The sequence below is a fragment of the Gigantopelta aegis genome, chromosome 10 (assembly GCF_016097555.1).
Source record: "Gigantopelta aegis isolate Gae_Host chromosome 10, Gae_host_genome, whole genome shotgun sequence".
NCBI lineage: Eukaryota > Metazoa > Mollusca > Gastropoda > Neomphalida > Peltospiridae > Gigantopelta > Gigantopelta aegis.
In genome coordinates, this window is record NC_054708.1 from 69,554,101 (window position 1) to 69,580,488 (window position 26,388).

The 26,388-nt window shown below is 39.5% G+C and overlaps 1 protein-coding gene across 1 annotated transcript in view; it reads left to right on the forward strand.

Moving 5' to 3' along the window:
* The first annotated feature begins 5,350 nt into the window (after nucleotides 1-5,350).
* LOC121382955 overlaps nucleotides 5,351-26,388 on the forward strand; it is an 88,237-nt gene continuing 67,199 nt past the window's right edge. Inside the window, exons 1-2 of the mRNA XM_041512644.1 lie at nucleotides 5,351-5,557; nucleotides 23,869-24,737. Coding sequence (XP_041368578.1) covers nucleotides 24,272-24,737 — 466 coding nt within the window. The 5' untranslated portion in view covers nucleotides 5,351-5,557; nucleotides 23,869-24,271. The remainder of the gene's footprint in view (nucleotides 5,558-23,868; nucleotides 24,738-26,388) is intronic.

The following is a 26,388-nucleotide window of genomic DNA, read 5'->3' on the forward strand; positions in this document are numbered from 1 at the left end:
GAACGGTGTGACGCCGAGGAGTCGCTTGTTGGTGAAATAATGACAGGTATGTCATTATCTAAATTCACATCTAGAACGAAACTTGTCTCTCGGGTGATCCCTTTCAATTGATGATCTGCTCAATGTAGGTTTTTTTAGAGGTAAGACCACAGATCGTATCTCACGGGAAGATAACAGTGGTCAGAGTTAAACGCGGGCATCAATGCAGCTATAACATCACAAAAAATGTATTGGTGTCTTATATAATATTTATCCAATAGCCGATGATGTCAAAGTTTATTTTGTTTAACTAGAGCACATTGATTAATTAATCATCGGCTATTGGATGTCAAACATTTGGTAATTATGACTCATAGTCATCAGAGGAAACCCGCTACATTTTTTCCTAATGCAGAAAGGAATCTTTTTATATGCACTTCCCCACAGAGAGGAAAGCACATACCACGACCTTTGTCCAGATGTGGTGCACTGGTTGGAACGGGGAAAAAATCGTTAAACAAAACAAACTTTAACTTTATGTAATATTTGTGTGTAGTACAAATACAAATATCACTTTTGACTGTCGTGCACTAAATCTTTTCTTTTTTTTAAAGAAGATAATCTAATGGTTTCGTCGATTTGGTTTTTACTGTAGGTGTTGTAACCCAAAGTTCAAAGTTTTAAATAACAAGTTGACATGGACACTGTTGAAATTGTATCACCTCTCTGTTGTTTAGAACAGGCTTTGAGAAGGTGAAATGACACATACATGAATTATTGGTGATGGTGATTACGAGCATTGCAGTTCAAAGTGTCTCGTAGATCACCTAGCACCTGGTAAAATAATGTTTAAATCGACTTACAGTGAACACAAATCTTATAGCTGGACCGAAAGGGAGTGAACACGATTGCTGACGCCACCGCCATCAAGACTATGTCAAATAACTTCAGGGTTTCTAAAAAATTATCACATGGAATGAAAGGGTAGGGTGGGTGCGCTAAACTTCGATTAATATTACCTCGTGTCCTTCAGGGCATGTGGAGTGTATGTAAAAGCGGGGACGACTGTCCGAGGTATGAAGATACAAGTATTTGAAGCCCCGAACCTGTTAATGGGGTTTGTGGTCAGCTCCTCCGAGAAACTCTTCTGAGCATGGTAAAGGTGATTCCCCCACCCTCGCTACCCTTTCTGTGGCCCTTGTTCACTGCAACATGTTGATTTATTATTATTATTGACTATATGAGTCTGTATGGGGTTGTTGTTTGGTGGGGGTTTTTTTTTTTTTTTTTTTTTTTTTTTGGGGGGGGGGGGGTTGGGTTTTTTTTTTTGCAGTATAAATCGAGTATAGGTATATTTATTATTGTAGAACAACTGAGTTTGTGATGCACAACGGACGTGGCAACAAAGCACAACTGACCTTTTATTGCCATGTAGCTTCATATAGGAGATTCTGCCTAATGTGCGATAGGTCACAAGAGCGCTCGCTTCGGCGCTCTCGTCATGTTGATTTTTCGTTCTCGTAAGTCCTCCATGGCTACTATATCAAAAGCCGTGGTATGTGAAATCTTGTATGAGCAAAACTGTATTGTCTGGAAAGCCCACACAGACAAAATGATTCCTCTGCTGTTAATAAAAGTAGTCAAAATGACGGTAGAGGATTTCTTCACTCATTTGTGAACCTATTTACCTCACCATGAGTTTTGCATTTGGTTTTGGTGTATATGTTTAATTAATGTTGAAGCACACTGTCCTGGACATCCACTTCGGTTATGTAGGACGTTTGTCCAGGAGAGTTGGTTAATGGTTAGATGTTATAGTAATTAATGCATATGGGTATCCAATTTCCAATCACTTCTCCTAGCATCAAATGTGAATACTAGTATTCACTTAGTGCATGGTTAAGTCTGTTTTACGGTTACCTCATAGCACTGTACAGCGTGGTATTGTGCGCAGACAACAATTTTATTTTATGAACTGTGACACTGTAAGTTGTATGTAGCCACCATTTTACTCTGTTGTGAAAACTAAACTGGTTTTCTTGCCAAATGTGATTTCTTGCGGTTATTCCATTAGATATCAATGGCTTATTCAGGAGGCTCGTTCCAGCCAGTGCACCACGACTGGTATACCAAAGGCCTTGGTATATGCTATTCTCTCTGTGGGATGGTGCATATAAAATATCCCTTGCTACTAATGGAAAAATGTAGCGGGTTTCCTCCAAGACTATATGTCAAAATTACCAAATATTTCACATTCAATAGCCGATGATTAATTAATCAATGTCTCTAGTGGTGTCGTTAAACAAACTTTGTTTTTGTTTACGATACCGCTGGAGTACATTGATTAATTAACCATCGGCCATTGGATAAATATTACATAAGACACCAACTATTTCCTAAATAAACAAAACAAATCGTACGTAAGATATTATTTGAAGACAAAATCCAGTTTGGGCTTCTTACAAATATTAAGACGACCAGAAACACATTGAATATACAGACACTGATTTCTAAACGGGAAAATATATTTAATATGTAAGTTTAATCGTATAAATATCTGATTAGTCGGTAACATTTTACAATGCAGCAAAATCAGGAATGTCCCTTTAAGTCCAATTTCTTGACTAACTTATGTAATGTGGTATTGCAAATTGGTTTGTATATATTTGACAAAAAAGTTTAAAGTTTGTTTTGTGTAACGACACCACTAGAGCACATTGATTAATTGATCAACCGCTATTGAATGTTATATTTGACGATTTTGTTTAACATTTGGTGTTGTATATTTTTTATTCGCATGTGCCGTAAGGTATACGAAAATAAGTGAATTAAATTGAATTGGACCAGTAGCGGATCTAGGAGCAACCCCTCCTAAATTTTGCGACAGTTAAATTTTTATTTTATTTTATTTATTTATTTATGTTTGAGAATCAAAGGAATCCCTTCGGGAACGTTTGTAGCCTTCGGCTACATGTCATTGGAGCCGCCTAAATGGATTTTCTGCATCCGCCACTATGAACGGAAATGAACTACACCACCAATTTTGAATCAAGTTCAAGTGCTTAGGTTTTAGCTCAATATAACGCCACTGGTCAGGTCAGGTCACAGGGCTTTACGTGCACATTCAGAGCAAGCTGTTGTAGCGCACGCCTGTCCTGGGCACAAGAGCCGGCCTCGGCCACTGGTGCAGCCAAGGTTTTTATACTGGGGTGGGTAGGCTAGCAAAATAATAATTGTCTATGAATGATATTATGGGCGATAGGGAAATATATATTATATCGTGGTAATATAAGCGCGAAAATACGTTACGTCGTTAAGTGATCTTCAACATCATCATATATCTAGCATCAGCTTGGCGGGTGGTCATTTTAACAACTGCTGCCGGTTACGACAAAAAGCCGCAAAGACGGCAGCTATAAATTGGACAAGCTGTTCGGAGGGTTTGTGGGGAGTGGAGGGGGGAGGGGGGAGTCTTTAAACAGCTTCAATGAATTATGGGAACACTCGGGTTACCAGACTACGAGACAATCCTCCATAACTGAGAGGCGTTGACCACTGGCCCCAAGCTGTTATTGCAATCACTGTTCGCAGGTGATGACCCAAAGACAAATGGGCGCTCGCTTACTGACAGACGCACGCCAACTGCGGGGAATCCTTTTCTCGTTCACGTCAGCGCCGTAGTTGAGAAATGATTAACTCTCCACACTTCATTAATACCGTGTACATATTTACAATATACAGCTGTTTTCACACACAACAACAAAAAGGGTCCAAGCGGTGTTGGGTTTCGCATCTTTTTAAAAACACAGGCCTGGGTTATCGTTGTCGTCATTCCGGGTATTGACAAGTCCGTGACGTGTAAACAGAATGGAATACTTATTGCATGACAGATGCTAACGGATAGTGCCTAATAATGTTAACTAAAGAAGATTTATTTTCTTAAAGATATTTGGAGGTGGAGATGAAAAGAAGAAGAAGATCCAAATAGAAAATGCATGGAGTAATGGACATGTTTACGAGTCTTTAAGGTTCATGTACGTCTGTTATGGGCAAAGTGTTTTCCATAATACCCCTCCGTGTTATTTGTCTTTTTAAAGAATGTTTAGCCGAAAACTGTTAGTGACAAGGAAATACAAGTTTGTTTTGTTTATCGACACCACTAGAGCACATTGATTAATAATTAATCATCGGCTACTGGATGTCAGACATTCAGTAATTCTGACACGTAGTCATCAGAAGAAATCCGCTACATTTTTCCTAACGCAGCAAGGGATCGTTTATATGCACTTTCTCAGACAGGAAAGCACGTACCATGGCCTTTAACCAGTTGTGATGCATTGGTTGGAACGAGAAAAACCCAATCTGTTGAATGGATCCATCGAAAAGGGAATAGAGCTGTAGCAAGTATGACGTCTGTTTTGTTGAGGATGCATACATGAATGTTCGGATAGACGGACGGATGTGTGCATAGGTGGATGCGTGGACGGATGCATGATATGTAAGGAGGTAGGTAGTTTGGTAGGTAGGTAGGTAGGTAGGTAGGGAGGTAGATAGGTAGGTATTTATTTCTCTATTTATTTATTAAAATGTATATTTTTGTGTGTTTTAATTTTTTATTAATATATAAATTATTTCTCTCCTATTTAACATTATAATAACGTTTCGGAATTTGTCCGGAAGTGGAAAGTGTGATAACAAATTACTTCATAAACAGTATCAATACAGGATAACACGTCAGTACTTCTTGTATTTAGAAACAAGCTCATTTTTGAGACAATTGTAGTTTGTCGAGCAAACGATCAGCATGCCCGTTGTTTTCATTCTCTACGTCTCAACACATTTTAACACGTTCTAGCTGGCGTCCAACAAATGGAAACGACCGTTAAGTATTTAGCCAATTTCCGTTATATACATTACTTGATGGGCGTTGTCGTCAATCCAAATACGTTTACAAACTAAATCTATGGCAAACACACTTACGCAGATTGTTTAAACAAATATTTAAACCTACTAATTTTAATGTTTCATATGATCTATATCTTTTTGTCCCTTTTCTACATGGTTGAAGCGGAGAACGTGGGGGACTTCTGTTGACTAAATTGTTTACGCAACGTCTTGCCTTCAACGAATAACACAACCTGCGCCAGACATTCAATCTCCAATTGAATCTCAAATATAGAGGTTTATTCAACAGCGAAATCGTATGTATTGGCAATGAATGCAGAGAAATGCACTACTCCGCGCTTGTAAAGGAACGCTAAGTTTGCTCTAACGCATTACGCTTCCTTTAAAGAGAGACGGTCTCGACTGGTCGCTTTTAGAAAAAAAAAAAAAAAAAAAAAGGAAAACCGGTTGACGCATTTCTATCGAAGCCGGGCCGATAAGCAGACGACTCGAAGTATACGACTTGTCGAAGCATGGTTTGTTTGGAAAAAATCGGACTTCGACGGAAGAAATGTCCTTTCTTTGTAATGCTGGCAACAAGAGTTCTGATGTAACGTGGAATGTAAACTTTGTGTGGATATATTACGTACGTGTCTTCAGTGTGAACCTGGGCTGTGGATCTACCGTGGGAAAGGTATGTTCTTGCATTCAGGCGGCGATTTTCAATTTTAATATGCTTTTCCCAGTGTCGTGGAGTTTAACCGTTTTGTCGGATTTGACTGTATGGTCTGTGGGTCTGGGCGAGGGTTTGAATTCATTACTGACTAAAACGGCCCACAGCAAGTGATCCAAATTAAGAGTTTTTGTACAGGTGCTCGGTTTAAACTTGCCGCTCACACAATAGAAAGAGATTGAGTAATTCTTTCTGACCTATGTAGATCACGATTAATCAGGCAGGAAGGCTCTAACGTGTTTAACTAATTACTTTTTTCAATTTAGTCCCACACTGATAAAAATGTAGTCGTCTTAGCATATTATTTCAATTTGTACTTGAAACACTTTATATTTAGATTTAGTTAAAATATTAGAGAAAGGCTTGTTTGGTTATTAACAGGTTATTGTCTTTTCTACAAACTGGTTAACATAAAAGTACTTCTAGTGTGAACCTAGTTACGGTATTGTAACGGAAACTTTCACAGAAGACCGCATCGATGTCAGCGCTACGTTATCGTATCTAGTGTGACCCCTGCTAATGCAGATATTTAATTAAATGTTCTTTCAGTATACATGTAATTGTGTTGTAAGGTAATGTTGTAGGGCTCCGACCTGAACATTACTAATATAAACACAAATCATTGTAATTTTGGGAGGTAATACATATTTCATTTAATTATTATTCAATTATTGATGACAAGTAGCTTCTATAACTGGAATACTATAAAGCTATTAATACTGATATTAAACTTTAAAAAAATGGTTTGAACTGAAGTTTTTGTGGATGCGAAAGGCTAGGAATATTTAACGAAATTTCAGCACGTTATAAAGTTTTGTTTTTGTTTAACACCACTAGAGCACATTGCTTTATTAATTATCGGCTATTTGATGTCAAACATTTGGTGATTCTCACTCTTCAGAGGAAACCCGCTAGATTTTTCGATTAAAATCAAAATATCGTTTATATGCACTTTCCCAACTGACAGGACAGCACATACCAGGCTTTTAACATATCAGTCGTGGGGCATTTGTTCGGCATATTATAAAATATGACTACTTAATGTCTAACACAAAACACTGTTTTCACATTTGGTTTAGCAATTTACAGAGGAAATCCACCATTTACTTCTACCGAAGAGCAACAAGGGGTGTTTTATATGTATACTTTTCAATCGGCAGGACAGCACATACCACGGCATTTGATACATCAGTGGTTGGGAATGAGAAAACTCGACGGGTCGATGGCTCTAAATTAGTTGTATGATTATTGTATTATATACCAGGAGAGCTGTTCATGCTTTAATGAAGGTAAATAAAGGTTGCCGCACTAAGGATAACAATATAGAACGCCTTAAAATTAGTGTTATATCATTTTAATAAATATAAAGATGAAATATTTAATTTTAATGTGTGGTAGATACTGTGACAACATTGTCAATTACAGTCAATCAGCCAGCCAGTCAATCAATTAGTCTTTTATTTAAACCAGGGGCGGGATCTATCTCTCCCCCGCCCCAACCAGTACCCCATGACTGGTATATCAAATACTGTGGTGTGCGCTGTCCTGTCTGTGGAAAAATAAATATAAAAGATCCCTTGCTACTAATAGAAAAATGTAGCGGGTTTCATCTAAGACTTTCAAAAAATTACCAAATGTTTGATTTTCGATCGTTAATAAATCAATTGTGTGCTCTAGTGGTGTTGTTAAACAAACTTTAACTTTAATTTAATTCATTGTAGTTAGTCAGTTAACACTCACTATAGTTGGTCACTCTGTCTCCGTTCATCTGTCTGTCTCTTTTTCTGTCCGTCTGTCTATCTGTCTGTCCTAGAAAATGAAGTTAAACTTCAATAATAGTCATGTCTGACTAGCTTAAAGAATGTTGTAAATAAGACTGTTCAGCTGAGAATCTTTCAATCAGGTGTGTTTGAATTAGAACCCCGCGACAATCAGGTCACAACCGACAGAGAATACTAGTCGTGAAGGTCAATTAACAGTTTTTCATCCCGTGTTCCAAGGTCAAACATTTTATGAACTGAGACTGCAAAAACATTTTACAATGACGTCTTTCACACAACATCCTGTGGATGCTTCTCTAAACGCGGGTTAAGTCCGTTAACACCATGAGTCATTCTCCAAGTCTCAAAGCAAAGAACATGATTTTCATAGATTTATTCATCCAAACAATCCACAAACCTTAGTTAAATAAGAGGCTTTTTTTCAAAAAGCATAAACGTTGTCCTGATTTACGCACACCTAATCCACGTCCCCTGGTTTACATTATGTGCGCCACCTTGTATAAACAAGCCTCCAGCAATCCGAATCTTTTGTTGTTATCACTAATATTAGACCCATTCAGCTGTAGGTCCTCATCACCATTGATGCCACTTGTATAGAGTGCGGTGTTTTGCAGCATATTTCTCGAGTTGTCCCCCTCCCAGTTTACGTATTAACTCTTTTGTATACTTAATTCAAGTGTCATGTTTAAAAGATGTTATTATGAAGAGACTGACAATTGCGTTTTTCATGTCATAGTTCTGGTCGTTGTATGTAGTAGGATGGCAAGCGTTGGAGTTGTTACGTATGGTTGCTTTTTCTCAATATGAGCGTTTCTGCAGTGTCATGCGCTGTAACAGGGAATCGTTTTTAATGCAGGAAACGCCCAAAGATTGCGCATATTATAGCAGCGTTCACAAGAAAGTTAATAACAGTGATTATGCTATGGTAACCAACTTCATGAAACCAGTGACTTACAATGACCACAGTTTATATTTATTAGTAGTACTTGTGGGGACGATACAGTCCAATCCTTTTGTGGGCAAATCGCTCTTTACAGCCTGTTTTTTGTTGTTTTTGACAGGTCGTAACCAGTGCCCCATGACAGGTATATCAAATGTCGTGGTGTGTACTGTCTTGCCTGTTGAAAAATACACACACAAAATCTTACTGAAAAGTATAGCGGGTTTCCTCTGAAGATTACAAGTCAAAATTACCAAATAATTGACATCCAACAGTCGATGATTATTAATAAATCGATGTGATCTAGTGGTTTTGTGGGGGAAAAAAAAAAAAAAAAAATGTCCCATGATATAGATATGGTTTCATATTCTGTCATTCGCCCACCTAGCCCGAGTTCTCTTACAGTCGGAGTACTCGGGCTATCACCCGCCTTTTTTTTTCTCCTGAGTAATGAATATTCTTCCTGATCTATCTTTTAGAACCCAGGGCTTGATTTAGCTCAGTTGGTTCAGTGCTGACTCCAGGTCCTTGCGTCGCAGGATCAAACCACTTCGGTGGATTCATTCACCTAACTGGTTAATTTTCTCGTTCCAACTAGTGCAACACAACTGGCCAAAGGCCGTGGTATGTGCGTTCCTGTGTGTGGGGAAAGTGTATATAAAATATCTCTTGCTGCATTAGAAAAAAAATGTTGCGGGTTTCCAAATGTTTGAAATCCAATAGCCGATGATTAATTAATCAATATGCTCTAGTGGTGTCGTTAAATAAAACAAACTTCTTGTAGAATCCCAGCATATGATTCTGCTACAGTCTCCACTTGACATGCGATACGTCATAAACATTTATCCTATTCAGTGGACCCGATAGAATAAATATTTCCCGTTCCAACTACTGGTTCTTGATTAAAATAATCAATGGCCGTTGTTATTTGTCTGAAAAGTGCTAATCGAGCCCCTGAACCACCCCCGCTACCCAGTTACTTTACGCTAAGTACAACCCTGGAAATGGACGACGTATTCCTTATTCAACCAACACCACCACAAATCGCCCCCATATACTCACTACAGTGGCAAATTCTTCAGAAGAAAGTACCAAAAACACTCAAAGTTGCTTGTCTTTTAATATTTGCTAGCTAAAGGCAAACATTGGTCTTCTAACTAAACAAACTGCGTCTTCGCCATATTAAAACATTTTTTATTAAAAAAGGGCGTACCAGACAGACACAGCAACGAAAGGAAAGCGTAGATAAAAAGGTATAGAATGCATTCTATCCGTACGCAATGTATTAATGTAGATCATGGAGCAGCCATGAATGTCCAATGGTTGTCGTGGTGGATTTTAGTTTGTGTGCCTTCGTTGTAAAGACACTGAATTGTGTGGCGCGGCTTTTATATGACCAAAACACAGCTTTCCTCAAATACAGTACGGTGTACACGTTTTCAAAACAGACCTTTTTTATGTGTGGGAAAATTGAAATAGGTTGTAAACTGGTGCATACAAACGCTGTGGGTCTTTCACTGAGAGAGCAAAGATGGTTCCACCCCGTTAAATTTGAAACGGGTATAATACAAAAAAACACACATTTTGATCGACACATGATATTACGCTACATTTCAGATAAGGTATAATAGGCAAGTATCTGGTTTATGAAACTGTCAGCCATGTCTGAAAGAACGTTTTGTTATTACTACATACCTTCTAGACATCTAACAAAACAAAAATAGTTCAAATGAGTTGTTAAAAACAATTATGAATAATCTCTCTGGGGCAGATCCAGCATTTTTCTTGAGAGGGATTGCAATTCATGAAAAAGCATTTGCAAGGACATTCCGTTTCCGCATTTCTGTAAATTCTGTCAGTTTTAGCTATAATTAGCCTTAATACCAGCTACTTAAGGTTCACTGTCCTTGATACAATTTGGGCGGGGATGAGGGAGAATAGGGGGTGAAAGTAGAAAATTGGATAGTATTGCGTATCAACTACATACGTCCTTGGAAGTAATTTCCATCTGAATAGAGTAGAAGATAGTGTATGAATTGTTTTCTAAACCAGTAATGCTTTGTTTTGGCCTCACGTGTATGTTACATGGTAAATCAAAGAGATGCCTAGAATGGCGGTGTGCTGGTTTGTCGTACAGACGTGTCGGTCACCTAGAACCGAGGCTTATGCTTGGCTTACTGTCTGTTTGTTACTCGAGTGCAAATTTGGATCCCATTACTTTGGGATGTTAACCAATCTTTCTCAGCTGTCAGTTAATTCGTATTAAGTAACGTCACGGTATGATGGTGAGAATACGTTTTGTACTCATCTCCGTCTGTTTCTATCTGTGTGTGTGTGTGTGTGTGTGTGTGTGTGTGTGTGTGTTTCTCTCTCTCTCTCTCTCTCTCTCTCTCTCTCTCTCTCTCTCTCTCTCTCTCTCTCTCTGATGTAATGACAACTGCGCTAACACCGCTCGTTTTAGAACGGTAGTATTGGCCTAGCATCTGACGTTCTCTTTCTGTTTCTATCTATCTGTATATCTGCAATCTGTATATTTATTTGTCTTTCTATCAATTTATCAAATCTATTTATTTATCTGTCTGTTTGTCTATCTATCTATCTATCTGTAATATATCTATCTATATACATGTATCTCTAAATCCATCTCTCTCTCTCTCTCTCTCTCTCTCTCTCTCTCTCTCTCTCTCTCTCTCTCTCTCTCTCTCTCTCTCTCTCTCTCTCTCTCTCTCTCTCTCCATGTATAATGTAGGTCAATGCCAATCTGAAATATTTAACCGAAGGTAACAAAATATTTGTAAAACCTAAGTCAAAAAGCAATATATATTATTTTAATGTTTTGTTTTCACAAATATTTATGATTTTATAATCTGGAATTAAACATATTTCAACGACGACATACGAATCGTCTACTATTCGTGCCAGCTGGTAACCGTCTCGGTGTGTTTTGATTGGTTTAAATCATTCCACGTGCTCTGATTAGCTGATCAAACGCGACGGAGTGGAAGAAACAATTTCCCCGCTCCCTTCAGTTGATGATTTGACTCGACAGTTCAGTACGGCGGCATTCGGCCTTCCATTAAAACAGCGTTTGCTTCATAGAACCATTCAAGTCTCTTTTTTTATAATCGTTTAGATCATTGTCGTGAAAAACATGTTATCCTTTGAAGATCGTTTGTTGTTGATTACAGGTATACTCGTATTTCACTAATCTTACAGAATATGCATTGTTCGTTTGAAATTAACATCAATCTCCCATTTTTAAATGTCTTTTATAGGGACTAAAATAATTGTGTGTTTCCGGGAACGTGCTGAAAAAAAATTAGGTATGGTAGAAGGCGCGTGTGTAGGAATTTATGCCTGGGGGTGAGGGGTCTAGGCTATATCGAGCGAAGTTAATATTGGGGATTAAGTCATGCTCCTCCGGTAATATATTATATATTGGGGGGAGAGAAAAATGTGTATGGACCCCCCCCCCCCCCCCTTGCAGACGTGAATGGTTTTGTTTGAGTTTTTTGTTGTACTTTTTGTTATGGTTTTTTTTTTCTTTCACCAATACAGGTCCAGATAAAATTTTATGTATGTTCACTTTTCACTTACATATTAATATAAAAATAATAAGGTCGGCTCCTTTCTTCTACGTAGCGTCGGGTTCCCAGGAATACATTTTGCTTGAGGCCCAGGTATTGTAAAAATATGTTCGGCTATTAGTGGTTTTGATAGTTCCCGATGCAGTTTGTGCGAAAAAAAAGAGTTAGAGTTTGATTAGAGTTTGATTTGTTTAATGACACCACTAGAGCACATTGATTCATTAATCATAGCTATTGGATGTCAAACCTTTGGTAATTATGACATACATATAGTCATCAGATGAAAGCCGCTACACTTTTCCATTAACAGTAATGGATCTGTTATATGCACCATTCCAGAGACAGGATAGCACATACCACTGCCTTTGATATACCAGTCGTTGTGCACTGGCTGGGAATAGCCTAATGGGTCTAACTGACCGGGATCGATCCTAGAGCGACCGCACACCAGTGAAGCTCTTTACCACTGGGCTACGTCCAGGCCCGTGAAACAAAAACGATGTGTACTTTGGGGTGAGTTATACTAAACAAAATTAGATATATTCGGCATTTTAAAAAAATATATATGATTTTTAAAAAACAAACAGATTCTTTCTTTGTAAAGTAAATTTGACCTTGTGATTTTTATTTGTTTAACGCCACCGCATCACGTTGTTTAACACAGACTGTTAAATGTTTAACATGGTAACTAAGTAAAGAATAAAAGAAGAAGAAAAAATCTTCTAATCAAAATAATTAGCAGCAAGGGCTTTGTAGTGAACGAATGAACGGACGAACAAATTAATCAATAATAAAACTGCGAAAAAGAAATAAACAAACTAAAGGCTCATATAGACTGGATGCGGCGCGTGAGTGCAGTGCGAATAAAAAAATAAAAATAAAATAAAAACAACATTAATTTTAACGAAAGCGTCTAGTCGATGCGTGCGTCTGTGAAATGCATGCGGCTAGCTGCTGTCAAGTAATTGTATATGGTGTATATGACGAAAACGCAAGCCGCAGACACATCAGTCGGCCCGCACGCACACTCCGCATCCAGTCTAAACAATTAAAGTTGTTTTCAGATATTTTATTTAAATGATTCCATTGGCAAAAACAAAATGCCATCGTGAAACGCCACACGTATTTGCGCGGTCAAGTTAAACGTACGTTACCATCATCCCATCTGTTTTGTCTGCATTAAAACAACATACGTCAGCTTTTGTAGCCTGAAATCTTAACATGTTGACATGGTTTTAGAGTGTTTGGGATACAAAGACGGCCGCCGTGGTAACAGAATGGGCCATTGTTGGCGCAGGCAGACGACATTGACAGGGCTGATCCGGTCAACAGAGAAGGGGATACGTCGGCACTCTGAACGGCGGACGCAGATATTTAAATTTAAACAACAACACGGTGACGACGAAATTTAAAACCCGTGTGTCTTAGTCTAACAAACACAAACATCGTTTACCTAATAGAAGATTTGGTTTTACGCTAATTTTCGCATTTAAAAAATGTTCCATCGTTTTGTAAAAAAAAAAAAAACAGAAGGAAAAAAAAAGAAGAAAGTATTTTAATTATGAGTCACAGATTTTAATTTTTTGAGGTCTATCAGCATACATTTAACACTCACTTTAAAACCGTAGGCATATATACTTGAAAGTGCCCTCGTCGATGAAGAAAAAAAAATGAAACCCTCCTTCCATTTATACGTTTATATATGTCTTTTTACAGACAGAAAAGCACATATGACTGCCTTCAAAGTGACAGACCCTAGAGTTTAAACTCTACAACGTATTTGTCACTATTCGTGCCATTTTTTGATATCTGAAATCAAACATTACTTAAATTTTATTGTTTAGATTGTCCATTTTCGTATATCCGAATACATTGACACCACGAAATGCATTTTTTATAGTTTAAAAACGCACATCTCTCTGAGAAGTAACGGTTATAAAGAGGAGCCCTTGTCTACTCTTTAATTAAGGGTATTTCTCTGTTTAAAAAAAAAATAAAGTTTGTTTTATTTAACGACGCTATCGGCTATTGGACGTCAAACATATGGTCATTATGACACTGTTTGTTAGAGGAAACCCGCTGTTGCAACATAGGCCTTTGTTGAACCAGTTATGGATCACTGGTCGGTGCCAGTGGTTTACACCTACCCATTAAGCCTTGCGGAGCACTCACTCAGGGTTTGGAGTCGGTATCTGGATTAAAAATCCCATGCCTCGACTGGGATCCGAACCCAGTACCTACTAGCCTGTAGACCGATGGCCTAACCACGACGCCACCGAGGCCGGTTTCTCTGTTTCAACGTCACAGACTCTGTTGTAACTTTATTAAAATGTGTTAAAGGTTTGTAGATTAACCAAACTTAGTGTCTATTTTGACGGTTGAAACTAGGGTCTGCGATTTTAATACTAGTATTCAAGTCGAACACAACTAGACAAAGGCCGTGGTATGTGTTTTCCTGTCTGTGGGAAAGTGCATATAAGAGATCCCTTTCTGCATTAGGACAAATGTAGCGGGTTTCCTCTAATGACTAAGAGTCATAATTACCAAATGTCTGACATCCAATACCCGATTATTCAAATTAATCAGTGTGCTTTAGTGGTGTCGTTAAACAAAAGAAACTTCTTTTTAGTATTCAAGTCGTGTAGCAGCGATTAGAACGAGAAATAACTGTACCCCGTGCCATCATTGTACCCATGATTGTACCCCGTGTCATGACTGATATGTGACTGTGTTTTGTCTACGTGTGTGCTGGTTCGTGTTAAGTTCAATAAACAGAAATTTACACAAGTACATGTAGTGCATGTGCAACACAAAGAGTCTTCAGCAATCATAGCAGACCAGTGGAACACTCCACTTGTGATAGCTCGCATGTCGGCGCCGTCGCGGGGGTGCTGCACGTGGACTGGTGCTCGTGGCTGTGCGTAGAGCGCGCGTGACGGTCGTCTGCCGGATGTAATTTTCACGCGCTGTTGACGCCGGCCCGTTGTGTGGTAGCGCCAAGGGGAAAGGTCAGATTCGGTATCGCCTCCCTGTTCCCGTGTCCATCAGCATGTAACGTGTCCGTGTGGACCGGATTAAAACCTGACCCAGAGTTCATGGTGTGTCCTGGACAGCTGAGACTGGGACCTGCTGGTACCTTCATCAGAATTTGAGGCATAACTCGTCATAATCTGATTAATTTTTCCCGGGGAGTTTTTATGATTGAGGTGCATTGCATTGGAGTATGGAGCAGATCTAATAACCGAATTTATTTTGCTGACAACAACAGCCAAATGTCAATCACAGAAACAATCGATTTTGTCGTTCGTTGTTTTATAAAACGGTCATTCAAATTAGCACTAATTAAATTAACACATCTTTCTATGCCAGATAATTAACTCGTTGATTTGCGTTTTATTTATTTTTTATTAATATTATTTTCTCCCAAGGTTTTAGTGATTTAAGAAATCACTGAATTTACAATATCATTCATAATGAATGTTATGAAGAGTGTGTAACTAAAATGATGAATCAAACCGAAATTACGGCTATTCGGTATTATTCAAAAATACAATGACCACCATATGCACACTAGATATGAATATAATGTATACATATATCAGTGATTTACGGTTTCGTTTGTGCATGTATAGGCAATACATTTGATTTGTAAAGTTTTTCATTCGATATACATGCCCTGTTTACATAATACTGTTATTCGTATAGAACCAATAGTCAGGATTTCTATAGTTCGTGCTCTGTGTAGTATTCGTGCTATACTATAGTAATTTGAATAAATTATTCAGTGTGTGGTATTCGCCAGTCTCACAGTTCATTGAGCAGAATTATAAAATTCTATGAAGTATTATTCGTTAAACTGCCGGTTCAGTACATCTTGAATTATACAGTATTCGCCAAACTGTCAGTTCTTTATATCTTGTGTGGTATAGTATTCGTGAAACTGTCAGTTCTCTACATTTTTAAAGTACAGAATTCGTAACACATTCAGTTCTGTACATTGAGTACTGTACAGTATTCGTGAAGCAGTCCGTTCTGTACACCTTGTACTCTACAGTACTATACAGTATTCAAAACACTCAGTTTTGTACATTATGAACTATGAAGTATTCGTGAAACTGTCAGTTCTGTACATCTTGTACTATACAGTATTCGAACAAACTTTAGTGTTGTACATCATGAACTATAAATATTCGTGAAACTGTCAGTTCTGTACACCTTGTACTATACAGTATTCGCAAAAACTCAGTTTTGTACATCATGAACTATAAAGTTTTCGTGAAACTGTCAGTTCTGTACATTGTGTACTGTATAGCATTGGTGAAACGTTTAGTTCATTAACTGTTTGGGTTTTTACAATATTGACGTAGCCAGGCTTTTATATTGGAGGGAGTGCAAATATAATTGGGGGACATGCACACTACACTGTCTTTCCCGCGTGTTATGGAATGACACGTAAATATAAAAGGTGGTGGGGTGGTGACAAACCAGGTGTGATGTACGCCACTGTTTGAGTGTACTGTAAAGAAATAAGGAAATATTTTATTTAACGACGCACTCAACGTATTGTAAAGAGGTCGTTTCAAAATGTGAAGTGATTTCATCAACATATTATATTTCAAAACGATTGAATCAGTTGTATGTGTTGTAGATAACCAGTTTTTGTCCCTAATAAGTTGATCGCGTTATGTCCATCGCCGAGACTCGAGATGCAAGGAGTCGTAGCATTGGTCGGCCCACAAAGGTTGTGGTATGTGCTGTTCAGTCTGTGGGAATTTTCATATAAAATACCCATTGCTACCTTTCAGTAGGATTAGCGGTTATGGTGGCAGCAGGTTTCCTAGCTCATTATCTAGACCAAATATAGAAATATCTATATGTGGTCTTGTCGTTTGTGTTCTATGTGCTACGTAACTGTGCTACCAGTTTAGAAACATCATATAGCCGTAACTTAAAACATGCTGAGGTGTCGTTAAAGAAATCATCCTTTCTCTTTACTCTAGTAGGATAATAAAAAAAACGTATATGTTTATCCTCGTAACACTGACAAAGCATTTTTAAATCGCCGGTTGTTCTTTGATATCTCAATATTATCACTGTCAAAATACAAATCGTCCTGTCAAGAAACATGTATCCTCAAGAAACATCATATCCTCCGCAAGACGGAGATTGATATTATCCGTTATTCTGTACTAGACAGTTTGCCCATGGGGAGTTGCCAATACCCGTATCACATTCATCTCCCAGGAGGTCCGGCCGCGGGTAGGAACAACATCACAACAATGTTATCAGTCTTATCTTGTCCATCGCCGGCCGTGTGGTCACTAGTGGTCATCTTGCATGTCCACATCACTGGCAGCCACTGCAGGGACGGATACAGGGTGACGGGAATTTGAAATATGGGGTGATTAAAACTTTTAGTGTGCCAGGTTATAGACAGAACTCTCTGCTGAAGTCAGAAGTGTCCACGATACGCGTGCTTGGACGTTGAGTGCTCGAATCGCTTGACGTCGAATTCGACGATCCTACATTTTTTCTAAGTGCATTAGATGTGGCAAAAGCGGAACTAGAGAATCTCCCCCCAAAAAAAAAAAATTAAAATAATAATAATAATAATAAATAAATAAATAAATTATATATATATAGATATATATAACAATTGTTTCTCATTTTTTAGGAATTTATCGATGTATAAAAGTCACAAATGGTATAAAATCGCGTAGCGTAGGAATACATGTATACATACTATTGGAAATTGTCCGCTAAAAATAAAAATAAGTATTGAATCAACAAAAACAGTGTATATAACTTTATTATAACTTCTTTTTAAAAAATGAAACAATTTCATGTGCAGATTTGTCTTGTGTTTTTCTATCGCAAAGTGACCTTGATATTAACTTTTGTTTACGTGTAGTGACTGTTGGCGTTGTGCGGTTATTTCGATCTTGGTCTTCCGTGATGACGTATTTTTATGAGGTTTATGGAAGGATAACGCATGGTTTTTGAGTGACGTCAGCCAATCAGAATACAGTAAATCGTATAAATTCGGAAAGTTTGTAATTATATATATATACACATACCCTTTTTCCTCTTATTGTTTTCCATTGTTATGTCCGTTTCACGAGCTCAATTTTAGTCAGGGTCCTGATTTTGTAAGAATCATATGAAATCGAAGAATGTCAATATATTTCTTTCAAAATTTCATTTGTTTTGATATACCAGTAGTGTACACTGGCCTATCCTTTCTCTTCAATGTCTTTAATAAACTAATTCGTTTTCATTACAATGACAGTGTCCTGGGAACAAACTGAAAAGACGTGCTATTTTCATCAAACAAGAACAAAAAAATCTTTAATCAGGACGAAAACTTAAAGGCCTTTTTCACGAACACCTAACCGTATAATCTGCAGGTGTAGCGGTCGAGTTGCTAGGTGACAAAGTACATCAATAATCTTTACTTTGTCTATTTATTTGCATTTACCAGCAACAAGTTCTCGGCGTAGTGAAACCGAACAGTTAATAAAGGCGGGTGATTGACGTATCGACCGCCAATCGAGCAGTTGGTCGGATTATAGTGTAAAAGTCGTGTGTCGGATGCCGTCAAACAAAGCGGTGCTTCATTAATGGCGGAGCGATTTACTCAGCAGAATTTGCTTTGTTGATCTCTGGTTGTCAGTCATCATTAGCGCCAGTGGAGAACGGAAATTTGTCCATATTTCATGATCGGAAATACTCGTGTTTATTTTTTAACAACAACGAAAGTGCAAGTCAGTACAAGGTGAAACACTGCAGGGGTTAAAGGTCAACATTGGAAACTGTTCATTACCTAGTGAAAAATCGTTTGTTATTAATATTAAAACTAAATTAAAGAATATTGACAGATTTGTCAAATAAAATAATATTATTCGATAGTAAGTCAAAGCAAAATCGCTTTAATCACTGCCCAGCTGTGATCTGGAGTTATAGTTCAGGTTTCAGGTTATTGGACTGATAAAAAAGCCAGGTTTTTATATTCAAATTAAATCGTAACGGGAAAAAAACGTGACCCATGATCAAAACCGTATCTCTACACAATGCAGTCGAATGGGTATTTGGCAAAATAGTGACTGATTCCACGAATCTCTATCTAATGCCTTGTCTATATAATAGGACTGCCACTCTCGAGGAGCTCCATTACAGGACAATACATCCTTCCTACCGCTCAAATAGGACTGCCACTCTCGAGGAGCTCCATTACAGGACAATACATCCTTCCTACCGCTCAAATAGGACTGCCACTCTCGAGGAGCTCCATTACAGGACAATACATCCTTCCTACCGCTCAAATAGGCCAGCCACTCTCGAGGAGCTCCTTTACAGGACAATACATCCTTCCTACCGCTCAAATAGGACTGCCACTCTCGAGGAGCTCCATTACAGGACAATACATCCTTCCTACCGCTCAAATAGGACTGCCACTCTCGAGGAGCTCCATTACAGGACAATACATCCTTCCTACCGCTCAAATAGGACTGCCACTCTCGAGGAGCTCCATTACAGGACAATACATCCTTCCTACCGCTCAAATAGGACTGCCACTCTCGAGGAGCTCCATTACAGGACAATACATCCTTCCTACCGCTCAAATAGGCCAGCCACTCTCGAGGAGCTCCTTTACAGGACAATACATCCTTCCTACCGCTCAAATAGGACTGCCACTCTCGAGGAGCTCCATTACAGGACAATACATCCTTCCTACCGCTCAAATAGGACTGCCACTCTCGAGGAGCTCCATTACAGGACAATACATCCTTCCTACCGCTCAAATAGGACAGCCACTCTCGAGGAGCTCCATTACAGGACAATACATCCTTCCTACCGCTCAAATAGGACAGCCACTCTCGAGGAGCTCCATTACAGGACAATACATCCTTCCTACCGCTCAAATAGGACTGCCACTCTCGAGGAGCTCCTTTACAGGACAATACATCCTTCCTACCGCTCAAATAGGCCAGCCACTCTCGAGGAGCTCCTTTACAGGACAATACATCCTTCCTACCGCTCAAATAGGACTGCCACTCTCGAGGAGCTCCTTTACAGGACAATACATCCTTCCTACCGCTCAAATAGGACTGCCACTCTCGAGGAGCTCCATTACAGGACAATACATCCTTCCTACCGCTCAAATAGGCCAGCCACTCTCGAGGAGCTCCATTACAGGACAATACATCCTTCCTACCGCTCAAATAGGCCAGCCACTCTCGAGGAGCTCCTTTACAGGACAATACATCCTTCCTACCGCTCAAATAGGACTGCCACTCTCGAGGAGCTCCATTACAGGACAATACATCCTTCCTACCGCTCAAATAGGCCAGCCACTCTCGAGGAGCTCCTTTACAGGACAATACATCCTTCCTACCGCTCAAATAGGACTGCCACTCTCGAGGAGCTCCATTACAGGACAATACATCCTTCCTACCGCTCAAATAGGCCAGCCACTCTCGAGGAGCTCCTTTACAGGACAATACATCCTTCCTACCGCTCAAATAGGACTGCCACTCTCGAGGAGCTCCATTACAGGACAATACATCCTTCCTACCGCTCAAATAGGACTGCCACTCTCGAGGAGCTCCTTTACAGGACAATACATCCTTCCTACCGCTCAAATAGGCCAGCCACTCTCGAGGAGCTCCTTTACAGGACAATACATCCTTCCTACCGCTCAAATAGGACTGCCACTCTCGAGGAGCTCCATTACAGGACAATACATCCTTCCTACCGCTCAAATAGGACTGCCACTCTCGAGGAGCTCCATTACAGGACAATACATCCTTCCTACCGCTCAAATAGGACTGCCACTCTCGAGGAGCTCCATTACAGGACAATACATCCTTCCTACCGCTCAAATAGGACTGCCACTCTCGAGGAGCTCCATTACAGGACAATACATCCTTCCTACCGCTCAAATAGGACTGCCACTCTCGAGGAGCTCCATTACAGGACAATACATCCTTCCTACCGCTCAAATAGGACTGCCACTCTCGAGGAGCTCCATTACAGGACAATACATCCTTCCTACCGCTCAAATAGGACTGCCACTCTCGAGGAGCTCCTTTACAGGACAATACATCCTTCCTACCGCTCAAATAGGCCAGCCACTCTCGAGGAGCTCCTTTACAGGACAATACATCCTTCCTACCGCTCAAATAGGACTGCCACTCTCGAGGAGCTCCATTACAGGACAATACATCCTTCCTACCGCTCAAATAGGACTGCCACTCTCGAGGAGCTCCATTACAGGACAATACATCCTTCCTACCGCTCAAATAGGACTGCCACTCTCGAGGAGCTCCATTACAGGACAATACATCCTTCCTACCGCTCAAATAGGCCAGCCACTCTCGAGGAGCTCCTTTACAGGACAATACATCCTTCCTACCGCTCAAATAGGACTGCCACTCTCGAGGAGCTCCATTACAGGACAATACATCCTTCCTACCGCTCAAATAGGACTGCCACTCTCGAGGAGCTCCATTACAGGACAATACATCCTTCCTACCGCTCAAATAGGACTGCCACTCTCGAGGAGCTCCATTACAGGACAATACATCCTTCCTACCGCTCAAATAGGACTGCCACTCTCGAGGAGCTCCTTTACAGGACAATACATCCTTCCTACCGCTCAAATAGGACTGCCACTCCTAGACTGGTGTACTAAATAAATCAAAACTAGGACAGGACAGGAATAACTTTATGAATATAGATATCCATATTTTTTACAAAATCGTTCAGTCCGAAATTGGTGGAAATGGAGATGTCCACCTAAATTGTAAGCTTACGTGCATGTAAGGTGTTGTCCCAGCCTTAACTCCACATGGAGTGGTTCAGTATTATTTTAGATTTCATGGTGTTCAGTGATATTGGTGTTCAGTGATATTGGTGTTTTATAGCTGAGGTGAGACTTTAATAAAAAAAAAAAATAATAATAATAAATTCGCCAATAGATTAAATCCACATATAGTTTTTTGGTATAAACCAGTTGTATCCCCGTACACGGAGTTATATGTAGTTGTAGTTGTTTGAAAGACAAAGACGTTGTTTTGCGCTCTCTCTCTCTCTCTCTCTCTCTCTCTCTCTCTCTCTCTCTCTCTCTCTATATATATATATATATATATATATATATATATATATATATATATATATATATATATATATATATATATATATATATATATATATATCTCAAATTAACATTTCATGGACTTGTCGAGTTTTGAAGAAAAAAATACATTTTTTTTCAATTTTAGAAGTTGTCATTTAAAATGGATATGTAGTTCCTTTTTAGGCGCGTGTACAGTAAATTATACAGGGGGTCTAGACTGGCGAGCGAAGTTTATAGGGTGGTCCGAGTCGTGCTCGCCGAAAAATATATAAAAATCGCTTTGAACACCTGCTATTAGAATCAAAGAATAATCCGTTATGTTGTACTTTTGTCATTGTGTTATTGTAATATATTTTATACTAAGCAGACATATACATGTATATGTATTACCAAATTCTGTCATAAACTGCAGCATTCCCACACAGTGTGGAAGCGTGATAGAGGAGTGGCAATAACAGTATGGTAATTACTAGTATTAGTCGAAACTTTCCCAAAACCTACCTCTGTAGTACTGTTGGTATGGATATTGTATTGGGTGTAGAGTTAATAATAATATGTTAATAATACGTGTTTGTAACCAATAGGGCCTTCTGTTAGTAGAGTTCTGTCGTCTCAGAGAGGTGGGAAACTGGCACCTAGTATCACTAGATTACAGATATCGGTAGGTTAAAAGTCACGAGAAAAAAAAGAGGTTGGAAAGCCTTATTGTTGTTGTGTTGTGTTATTATTTTGTTGTTTTGATTGATTTTTTTTTTGAAGGGGGAAGGGTGTTGTTGAGTTTGTTTTTGTAGGTTTCTATTATTTGTTGTTGTCAGAGATTTTTAGTTTGTTTTGTGTGATGGTTTTATTGGGTTTGGAGTTTGGTGGATTTTTTGTTGGTGTTTTTTGTTCGGGTGGGTTTTTTTTTTTTTTTTTTTTTTTTTTTTTTTTTTGTTAGCTTTTTTGTGGTTATTGTTGTTGTATTAGGAATTAGTATTTTATACGGTAGTACTAATAAGATGCTTTTCAAAATTATCAGTGTTAAATTATAAACATCATTAAACAGGTCGCTGAAAGAACTGAAACAAAAACAAACAAAACAATATTGGCCACATGCCGCGACATATTTTACAAAATCCAGCCGGGGAAAAAAAAGTGTTTAACTAACCGTTGTCAGTCCTTTTAAATTAATACTTGGCCGGAAGAGAAAAAAAAAATGTCGCAGGTTTTTAGAACCGTATGCGAGAAAGCTATTCATTACGGACCAGAGAATTAACCCATTGTCATGAAGTCAGCCTTTCCAATACGTCAAGCCCTTGGCAGCTCTATCGGCGTTCAGTTTTAATTCGGTGCACCGGGCCCCATATGTTCTGCGCTTCTACAAACATTGCAGCTAGCAGACGAGCGAGTTTCTAACAGACTCGCTTCCATTTGCCAATGACTTGAGAGGAACGCGACGTCGGTAGAGTCTCCCAGTAAGAGGTTATACAAACAGAAAGCGTTAGTGTGGCGCAGGTACTTCAACTAACAAATGTCTTATTATTGTAACATAGTGCAAGTAACCGCTACACCGCGTATAAAATAATTCTTGTGGAGTGTCTTACGGACGGTCGCTGGAATACGATCATGGTTAACTTCGGTAACGTCTCTCGTGCGCTCGCTACGAAATAAACAATGAGTCTGAAGGGGAAGATTTCGTTGCACACACACACACATGGCATTCACGGCTATTGGGCGCATATTGAACAAGGCAGACGATCATTTAGGGCTTGGAATTCTTTGTTGCAGACGAAAATGTAAAAATCTGGCGAACCTGTGCTGATTTGAACTCTTGTTTTATTTTGCAGGCACCTCATGCGTAAATGTGAAGCAGATAAGATGACTGTTGGAATTTTCGGTTCTGCTGGTTGGGAAACCCGCGGATTATCTGGGGGATAGGCGTGCAGACAATACAAGGAGTCGGCAGGCGACAGCAGGTTGATGCTGGGGGTCACAGCACTTGATAAGTAGTCGACGAAAAAAATTAGAAGAATCATGGATTACGTGCGGTTCTAGTGTGTGCTTTTGTGCAAGTCATTAACTTGGACTCGGGAGAGCTTTACTTGCACAGAATGACAGATATTCGTGATCTGTTTGTTATGAAATTATCAATATCGAAGTTTCACTGTGACGCAGTGACAGCCGGGTAGTGACAGTCAGCGTTTGGCACAGAATCTACCGGTGTTTTAGCGCTCGTACGGAACTACCAACATGGCTGGAATAATTACCAAGAGTACCAGTCTGAATTCATTCTGGTCAATATGCTACTGTTTCCTGGTGCTCGGAATCCACGGTTACACCGCGTTCAGGTCCATCTCCAGGTACCACGAGGCCGGGGCTCGAGCCTGGCCCGGGAGTGGGGGCAACGCCCCGGCGGAGGTTGCGGCCCACGTGGCGCTCATCGTTCTGTCGTTCCTGTTCCTTCCCATATTCGTGTTGACGTCGTTCATCCGAGTTGGAAACTACGCCAACGACGGTGTCAAGCTTGGACGGGATCATGCCTTGAACTCAAACATGGAGGCGTTGTGCAAGAGGATCAAAACGCCGTGCGTTAAACGCTTTTGGCAACATCTCTGCCCCATTGCCCAGACGTGTCACCTCATTTCGGCGTTTTTGCTTCTGTTGCCAGAAACGTTCGTGTCGGCGGTGGAGGTGGAGTACGGCTATAAAACTACAGGTGGGTGATTGCACTAAGATTTTATTTTCTGGTTTACTTTTATTTTTAAACCAGAGTCCACCTGTGACCTGTTTGTCTTGGCAGTCATACTAAACATACAGGTGCTGATTTGAGTAAAGTACTAGATCACGTTTGGACGCACACTTTTTTATTGTATTTGTTAGGAAGTCTTGGCTTGGGGGCGGGATGTAGCTTAGTGGTTGATCGCACGCCTGAAGGGGGAGGATCGAGCGATGAACTATTTTTTCCGTTCCAACCAGTCTCCGGCGGCTCGTACTTTAAAGGTGATATGTACTGTTTTATGTCTAAGTAGGTGAATATAAAAGAGCGCACGCCTGATGTGTGATGGGTAAAAGAATCGATCGGCCTCCATGGGATAATTTTCTCCCGTTCCAACCAGTCCCCGTCGACTAATTAAATTAAAGGGTCGTCGTGGTAGGTACTGTCTTGTCTATAAGAAAGTGAAAGAAAAGATTCCACATTTCTAATCGGTATTTCCCTGTCATGGACATAACTCTGGCGAAGTCAGATGTTGTGGCAGATGCTGTGCCCACGACAGGCGTGCTTGAACAGTTCTCTGATGGAAGCATGCCAAAAATTAACCACACCCACACACATAATCGGTATGAGTAGCACACGTCGGGGCAACAGGTTTGTTTTCTTTGTCGCTAGACCAAATGTTAAAATAGACACTAAAATAGCTGAGGTGTCATTAAATAATTTTGTTTTTCTTTCCTGTGTTGGATAATTTGGTAGCACAACAACAAAATGACATCCGATACAAATGTAAAGACGGTATCGTCTGTTCTGCTCACCAAAATAGAAAACAATATTCTTGTCGGAGATGAGTTGAAGTGTGTGGGACTTGTAAATATAGATAATTATTTGAAACTAGACTAGTGCGTACGGAGGCATGAAACCCTTGGGAGGTACATGTAAAGGTCACACGGAAAACAAACTATTACACATGTAGACGGACGGACGGTTAGACAGACGTGGATAGATACAAATGTGTATGTGTTAGTTACTCTGCTTCTGATGTGGAAATAGAATGCTGAGATTTTTTATTTAATTAATTACTAATATGCCACTGGTTGTTTGGACTGTTTGTTTATTAATAGTTTCGACAGTGGGGTTTTTTGTACCCATCGTCATCTTATTTTCTTTCTTTGGGTTTTTCTCTTTGTGTGTGTGTGTGTGGTGGCTAGGGGTGTTGTAGGTCGTTTGGGGTTTTTTTGGTGGGTGTAGTTTTGTGGGGGGTTATTGTTTTTCTTGGGGGGGATTTCTTTGTGGTTGGGGGTATTTCTTTCGGTTGTTATCTTGTACAACACGTGTACCTGACTAAATATGTAATTCCTTTATCCTGTATATTTTGTTTTGCCTTGAAATTTATTGTCTCCTATTTAAATAAGTATGTACGTACGTCCATTGTACAGTCCCAAACGTTTAACTACAACCAGACATTTCTCCTCATCACAATTAATCATGTGAAAATGTTTTGTTAACATGCATTTTATAAAACTCAACGCGAACTCAGTTCCGGAAACGTGTTAACCTTCTGACATTTTGAATGTGTAAATAATACACATGTGTGCATGCCAGGTGCCATAAAGCGAAGAACATTCTTCATAGTCAAAAATATAATAGCATT